The sequence below is a fragment of the Hirundo rustica genome, chromosome 16 (assembly GCF_015227805.2).
Source record: "Hirundo rustica isolate bHirRus1 chromosome 16, bHirRus1.pri.v3, whole genome shotgun sequence".
Classification (NCBI taxonomy): Eukaryota; Metazoa; Chordata; class Aves; order Passeriformes; family Hirundinidae; genus Hirundo; species Hirundo rustica.
Genome location: NC_053465.1, coordinates 6,909,961 through 6,917,952, shown reverse-complemented (window position 1 = coordinate 6,917,952; position 7,992 = coordinate 6,909,961). Strand labels below are relative to the sequence as shown.

Below are 7,992 nucleotides of genomic sequence, written 5' to 3'. Positions count from 1 at the left end.
TGAGAGCTGGAGGTGAGAGGCAGAGGCAGAATTGTTGATTCTCTGTAGTGATCTGTGAGAGGAGCTGGCTGCTGACCCCTGAGGAGAAAAACTTCCATGCCCTCTCAGGTCCTCACTGTGGTTCCCTCATCCTTGCAGAGACTCGCATTTGCTTTTTGAGCATTTGCTCTGGTTTTGACAGCTCACCGATGTCTGTTCAGAGGGAATCTGGTGAGATAGAGCGGGACAAAGTGCAGGAGTCCCGTGTCTTGAAGCAGGCGCTGGAACACGCAGCCTGCCAAGGCTGAGTTCAGTTTTCATTTCAACCCTTGGGGTCCAAGACTTACGGCGCTGTCACCTGGAAGGGATTTCTGACCTCCTCAGCTGCGGGACGCTGTTGTGCCGCGAAAGGTACCCGTGTTTATGTCACAGCTGGAGCTGGTGACATCCTCGGAGGGTTGAAGCTCGGGGCCGGCTTTAGGAACGCAGCGGCCAAGCACTGGCGGTCGGGGCTGTTTCGGCAGGGTCAGAGCGCTCGGAGGGCGCGGGGGTGGGATGGGGTCCGGTCCCAGAGCCCCGGGCAGAGCCGGAGGGATGCTTCCCCAGGATGGGCCCCTCGGGGCTGCCTCTGACGGGGCAAACTGTGCCCTCACGGGGAGAGGTGACTGCTGTTACTGGGAAGTTATTTGGCGTTTACAGCCGGGGAACAGAACGTCCGCAGGGGAATTTCCCTGCCTTTTCCCCTTGCCAGATAAGAACTCCTCACCAAACCCCTGTAAAACTTACAGAGCCTTGAAACACCCCGCGACTCCCACTCGCCTCCTTCCTCCACGCAGGTAAACGTGCTTCACTGCTCTGAAAGCTTCGCTTTTAGAGGCAAATGCAGAAATGAGAGCGAAAGCGGCGCTCGGCTGAGGGAGGGCGCCGGGAAGCGAAGGCGGAGCCGGTGCCGCCGCAGAGGGGGATCGGGAAGGGCTCGGGGGCCGGGATGGAGTGGAGGGGGCCGGGATGGAGCAGCGATGTCACCTCCCCTTGCCCGAGAGGGGTCTTTCCCATGGGCCGGTCTATAAAGGCGCTGCCGGCCGCGGGGAGAGGCACGGCGCTGAGGTGCGAGGCGGAGGTGCGGTGAGCGGAGCCGGTCCCGGAGGATGGGATGGGAGGGAAGGGGAGGGAAGGGAAACCTTGGCTGCTTCCCCGCCATCTCCTGCTCCCTCTCGGCCGCGGTGGGCTGGAGGTGACTTCCCTCCCCCCGGGCCATCCTACGTGTCTGGCGCTCGGGAATGCTCAGAGCCTCCCACCCGCTATAAGGCTCTGCTCCCTCCGTGGCTGGGGAGAGCAGGCATCTCCCTCGGAGGAAGGGCTGACTCCGAGGAAAGCAGGCGAGGATTCCCAGCCCTTCCCTATCAGCCTTGGCCGGTTGGGTTGAAGCTGCTGCTGCAGAGAGGAGCTCCGGCCCAGCCAGCACCAGCCTCTGAGGAACCCTCCCTGTCCCCGCAGGTTTCTGATCCCGGCGCTCGGAAGCCCTCGGTGCGATGCCATCCTGCCACGTGCCGAGTTTGGCGCATCCATCCAAGGTAACAGATCCGCTCGTCAGGCTGGGCACGTGGGCTTGGAAAAGGAAAGGGAGGGTAAACAAGCTCTGGGATTCAAGTCTTATCCTGAGCATCTGAGTTTCCAAAAAGTGTTAAAGATCCTAGGGAGGATCCTACATGCTTTGTATCTGCTGGTTTGGAAAACTTCCCTTCTGCTTCTTGGTTTGCAAAGGTGTCTCTTACTGCTTATGGTGGGGAATGGGGAGAAAGATGGGAATGTGCTGGAGCTGCTGCAAGTTCTGAACAAGGGAAACTGGGTTCTGAAGGCATCACACATGGGTTTGGCAAGGATGCTCTGTCACCCGGCACGGCAAAGGAGGGCAGCAGCTGGTCCTTGGGCCGGGAGCAGCACAGGGAGGGAGAACAATTTCTTGTATCTACAACAATAACGAGTTCTGTAACAGCAGCAGCCGCGTTTGCTGCTCCCGCCTCTGCCCGAGGACGAGCTCAGGGCTCTTTGCGCTGTCTTTGCCGTAGTGGATGCTTCCCCCGCTCCTCCTTCTGCTGGCTGAGCTCGCCTGCGATGCCCAACCCACGTACCAGTGGAAGGATGCTGTGACGAGCAAGAGGATCACATGCCAGCAGTGCCCGCCGGGGACCTTCGTGGCGCAGCACTGCTCCGGGGACAGACCCACGGTGTGCCAGCCCTGCCCGGAGCTGCACTACACTCGCTACTGGAACTACCTGGAGAAGTGCCGCTACTGCAACGTCATCTGCGGGGAGAAGCAGGTGGAGGTGCAGCAGTGCAATGCCACGCACAACCGCGCCTGCCAGTGCCAGCAGGGCTACTACTCCCACATGGAGTTCTGCATCAGGCACTCCGAGTGCCCGCCGGGCTCCGGCGTTGTGAAGCCGGGTGAGTACTCAGAGGGGCGCTGTGCGTCCTCACAGGGCTCTTGTCCCGCCCCAAAAATCTCCCCTGGAGACAAAAATAAAGGGCAAATCCAGCAGCCAGATAGAGCAGCCAGTGCTTGCCCGTAGCCTGACCGACTCCCTTTTGGCCCTGGTACTGGCACGGTGCCGGAGTGCTCCTGGTTCTTTTGAAAGAGGAATTTGGTTGGGCTTTCCCCCATCTATCACTTTGAAAGCCTTCGAAATCCCCAGCAGCGCACTCCGATGGAATGTGTCAGTCGCAGTTACCTGCCTCACCTGCCACAACAGGCAGAGCCAGGCCGTGACTTGGCCGTCCCTGGAGCAGCCACTGTTTCACGGGCAGGTAGGAAGGTCCAAGCTGCTCCTGATCCTTCATCAGCTCCTTTCTCCTTGCACAGGCAGCCCAGGAGATGGGAATACTGATTATCTGGGCTGAGGAAGGTGGCTGATGATGTAAGGGAGGGCTGGTGAATGTGTGTAGCTCTGGGGCTGGGTTTTGTGGTTTATCATTGAGCAGTTTGGAGAGGCTGTGTTGAAAACACAGTAGGCACACAGCCAGGTTCCAAATCCACAAAACCAGGTTTGTTTTGACTCCCGAGTCTGAAACTCCATCTCCTTGTGTGATCTAAGTCCCAAGATATTTTAGGGGATTTATTTTCCTGTTGTTTCCCCGGTACAGATTTCTCTGGTCCTTCAGTTGCTCCGAATATGTGTAAACTCATCAGTCACTGAGGACCAGGCTGTGCCAGGAAACCACAGCAGGGGACAGCAAACCAGTGTGGGCAGCAGCAGCAAACCCAGCAGCATCTTGCTTCACACTTCGAAGTGGGGAGGCTTTTGGGATATGGAGGCTTTTGAAGTCCTTCCATGTGTGGCATGGAAGAGCTCCAGGCTCACCAGCCAGAGGAAAAGTATCTGTTGTCTTCAGCTGATGTATATGATTGAGATTTGGGGTTAAATTTTCTATAGGACACGACAAAATGCAGTGACACAGCAAAGGGGGAAGATCTCCAAGCATTACAGGGAAGCACTTTGAAATGAAACATGAAATTTGTCTGGAGAGTTTGCTTTAGGACTGAGGAGCCATGCAAGCAAGATGGGTATTTGAGGAGAAGCTGGTTTTTTGTTACTATTATTTATTTTTGTCTTCTCGTGTGGGGAGAATTGCACCCCAGCCCAGCACCTGAACACCACAGCGAGGACTGAGTGCCCGGTGTGGTGGGCAGAGCCCTGGACCTGCCAGTGCTGGTGTCAGGATGGGGAAGGTGTGGACTGGGAGTGCAGGCAGAGTTTGCTGGTGTTTGGGTTGGACGTGTGCAATCACCCTGGGCAAACCAACTTCTTCGAGATTCCCCATTTGCAAGCAGTGGCTCAGATGCTGGGGGTCATGGCTGGGCCTTAGAATCACAGAATGGTCTGGGCTGGGAGGCACCTGAAAGATCAGACTTCTGGGAAAGCCTAAAGGCGGCGGCAATAACGTAGGAACTGCTTGTAATTCGATTCGTGAAGCGGAGTTGAAAGCGGCGGGGAATCTCCTGCCCCCAGAGCCCTTCCCGGCGCTCCCAGGGAACGGGAAGGTTGCTTGGTGCAATCCTGCCTGTGTGCCATCCTCCCTGTGACACGAGGGAAGCGCTGGCCCCGAGCCAGGGGAGCAGTGACAGGGCGGCCAAGGCCAGCAGAGCTCTCACCTCCACAGGCACTTTTACTTTCACTTGGTCGGGAGCCTGTGGCTCTGGGAAGAAGGGCTCTGGGAACGGCTGGGCTGGTTTGGCAGCTCAGCCACCAGCCTGGCTTCTGGCTCCTGCCTGGGAGGTGACCTTTTCTGGGTAGAGGAGATGTCCCCCCGTTGTCCTCTCATGTCTGTGGGCTGCTGAACGTTTATCAGCACAGGCTTGGGAGCAGTGCTGTTTACCCGACGCGAGCACATGCAATTCCCAGGGGAGATGCTGGCAGTGATCATCTCCAAACATCACCCTCATGCTCGAATGGAGTCTGGTGTCATCCCCAGCCTCTGCTCCCGTGCCAGTTTGTCACCTGGCAGTGCCATTGTCTCCCCACACACAGGTACCCCCTTTGAGGACACCCAGTGCCACGACTGCCCCCAGGGCTTCTTCTCCTCCAACTCCAGCACCAGTCCATGCCGGCCACACCAGGACTGTGAGCAGCAGGGGAAGGTGACCAACGTGCAGGGCAACAAGTACCACGACACCCTCTGCACGTCCTGCAGACCGGGGAGGGGCAACAGCACCCAGGGATCAGGTGAGCCACGGGCACCGCGTGCCAGGACTGACGCTGCCAGGGTGAGGGCAAGCTTCCTCGTGACCTTCTAATTACTGCTAATTATGGATAAAATAGTCTGTCTCCCTTCATCTCCTTCCAATGTCAGTCCCATGGAGCAAGGACAGGGCGCTGGGCTTAAACAACAGTCACTGTGCAGTGAGAACAAAGAGCTGGCAGTGAAATCCCGCTGGATCTTACCAGGGACAACGGGGAGTGTTGGGACAGGGGGTTGTTTCAGCAGCTGAGGGACCCAGCTTGGCTGCTGGCGTGGCTCCTGCACTCCCTTTCCCTGGCCCCTCCTGTTTTCCGGAAGATTTTATGGCAGCCACAGCCTGGTCTCGTGCGGGTTGAGTGGAGCAGAGCCCAAGGTTCGGAGCTGAGCGTGGGGTGGATTTTGACCCGTCAGGTGTAACACCACATCACCGTGATGGTGCAGATAGAGTGCTGAGCCGTGGCAGAGGTGGAAGCTTGGGCAGGAACTGCCAATGGGCACAGACCAGAGAATCCCCAAATCCCGGGTTGGGAGGGACCTCAAGGACCATCTGGTTCAACCTTTCCTGATAAAAAACCATGGGGGAAGTGCAGGGCAGAGAAAAAGACTCTGTTCCAAGGGTGCTTTGTACCATGTTCCCTCCCCATTAGGGGGTGAGAAAGGGACTGAAAAACCATCTCAAAGGCCCAAACCCATCCCAAGGGCCTGATGCCAGTTGAGGTGAGGCTGGGAGTTGTTTGGAACCACCAGCTCCACCCTGAGGATCCAGACATGGGAAAGGAATTTCATGCGACTGGTCTGGATGTCAGTGTATCCTCAGCCTTAGGCTTCCGAAAATAAAATCTGTCATAAAGCCATAGAGCAGCCCAGGCTGGGAGAGACTTTGAAAACTTACCTGCTCCAACATTTTGTGGGAAAATTAGCCTGGATGAGATTATCCAGTGCCATGTCCTAAAAATCTGAAAAGCGATGGGGACCTCACCACATCCAGGGGAGGTTGTTCTGGAGTGAAAAAAAAGTCATTCTTTCATCAGGGTGAAGCTTGGTGGAAAAGCTTCAATGGAACTCACCCACAGGGTGGTAAGGCACTGGAACAGGCTCCCCAGGGAAGTGGTCATGGCCAAAGCTGTCAGGCATGTTGTAGGGGTTTTCGGGTGGTCTGTGCGGAGCCAGGACTTGCACTCAATGAACCTTGTGGGTCTCTTCCAACTCAGGACATCCCATGACTCTAAAAGATTTTCCTCTGCAGTGAGGGAACACCTCCGGCAGCTCTCGCCTTTCCATCCTCTCCTGGCACCACCGACGTGGAGCGTTCTCCTTACAAAGCCTGACTCACACCATGAGCTCCCTGCCAGGAGTGTGATCCTGCCACGGAGGCTGGGAAGCTCCGTCACCAGCGGGATGCAGTCCCGGGGTGGGGAATGGCCAGGTCAGAGCAGTGTCAGCAGCACGTGCGTCAGGCACCAGCGCCCGCAGCCAGACCAGCCCTGTGCAGATATTTATAGAGAGAACACACCAGCAGTGGGAACTGGAGGGTTTTTTTTAGCTCCAGTTTATGATGATTCCTCTCCGAAGGCTCAAGGGATCGGCTCATTGTAACCCGAGCCTGCTGGAAAGCCTGAGCCTGGAGCTCAACCCATCCCAATATAACCAGTGAAACTGTTTCAAGTTTGCAACGGCATGAAACTGGACTAATCTCTCCCTGATTGGGTAATCCTTTGGCCTTGGCCTCTTTAAAGTTCTTTCTGTTTTCATTGCTTGTGCTGGATGCACTCCCGCAGCTTCCAGCAGCTGGGACCAGATCGTCCCACCCCAGCGCCCTGATTGGGGCTGTGCTTAGGGCTGGTCCTGTTGCAAGGTTTACAAATCTGCATGGGAGAACAGAAACTTTCAGGAAAAAGAATGTGTAAATACTTACTGCAATTACTTCAGATTTATCTGGGCTTTCCCTCTGTTCCCTGATGGGGAGGAGCATGGGATAGATCCATCGATTTCCTTCAGGACTTTCACACTCTGTTTTCCAACCGGCCCCTGTCGGGTGCATCACTGATGGGAAATTCAACCTTCCCCTAGACCAGGTTGTTCCAAGGCCCTTCCAGCCTGGCCTTGGACACTTCCAGGCCTGGGGCATTCACCACTTCCCTGGGCAGATGTCCCACAGAGGCTGTGCCCTGCTCTCCCGCGCCCCTTTAACCTCCTGTTTTTCCCCATCAGCTGCAGAGGATGACGACTGTGAACAAGCCATGATAGACTTCGTGGTGTATCAGAACATCCCCGTGAAGAAGCTGAAGCGCCTGCAGCAGATCCTGGAGCGCACGCCGAAGAAGCAGGCACGATGGACCAGGGCTGCCATCCAGGAGAAATTCCGGGCTTTCCTCACCCACAGGAAGGAGGAGAACTCTGAAGTCACCAAGGAGCTGCTGGACGCGCTGCGCATGGTCAAGCTCCACTCCATTGAGGAGAAGGTCCGCGAGCGCTTCCAGCTGCCCTGAGACCACGGACTGGACTTTTCGGGTGCTCTTTGCTCTGGTTTTTATCTTCTGAGGCTTCATTAATTTATTCATCTTTCCAAACATAACTTGAAAAGCGGCACGAGAGATGAGCGATGGGGTGGCGCCGTGCCACGGCAGCTGTGTCACTCCTGATGGGATGGGATGGGATGGGATGGGATGGGGTGGGATGGGATGGGATGGGATGGGATGGGATGGGATGGAATGTGTGAGCAGCAGCATCCCATTGCCAGTGGCTGGGGCAGCTCCTGGGAGCTCTCCAGTTGTTGGCAACAGTTTTTCCAGCCCTCAGCAAGGGTCAGTATTTTATCAAAAGAAAAACCTGCATCCAGGGTCATTATTTCTGGGGAAGAACATGGTCCCCTTTATAGAAAACTCTTTGGCTTTGTTTTAAACTGTGTAAGTTTGGGTTTGTTGGGGGTTTTAGTCATTTAACAGTATTTCCCACAGAGGATTTGCTTGCCTTTTTTTTTTTTTTTGTCATGCTTTTGTGTGAGAAGCGAGTTTGCTGCTGGGGCACAGGAAGGGGGAGGAAGCCCCAAACTCACTGGGGCTGGCTTGAAATTCATTTCTTAACTACCTGTTTTTATACCATGTGTGAAAGATGTTTTCTAAAGAAAGAAACCAAAGAAGTTATTTTATGGTACAACTCTCTGTCACCAGAGTCCTTTCCTAGTCTCACTCGGAGGTGGTGTTGGGAGGCCCAGACCATCATATCTGACCCTGCTTACCCTTGTCTGCTTTTCCCATGTGCTTTTCCACACGC

At 55.7% G+C, this 7,992-nt stretch overlaps 1 protein-coding gene across 2 annotated transcripts; it reads left to right on the top strand.

Annotated features, from left to right (window-relative positions):
• Nucleotides 1-331: 331 nt before the first annotated feature.
• On the top strand, nucleotides 332-7,356 carry TNFRSF6B (TNF receptor superfamily member 6b). 2 transcript variants are annotated; one of them, XM_040080025.1, is made up of 5 exons: nucleotides 332-390; nucleotides 1,477-1,553; nucleotides 2,049-2,427; nucleotides 4,509-4,703; nucleotides 6,931-7,356. In XM_040080025.1, the coding sequence occupies exons 2-5, from the start codon at nucleotides 1,512-1,514 to the stop codon at nucleotides 7,206-7,208; spliced, it is 894 nt and encodes a 297-aa protein (XP_039935959.1). In that variant the 5' UTR covers nucleotides 332-390; nucleotides 1,477-1,511; the 3' UTR covers nucleotides 7,209-7,356. The 2 variants fall into 2 exon arrangements, with proteins under 2 accessions (XP_039935959.1, XP_039935958.1); XM_040080024.1 differs by lacking the exon at nucleotides 332-390 and adding an exon at nucleotides 745-815.
• Nucleotides 7,357-7,992: the final 636 nt, after the last annotated feature.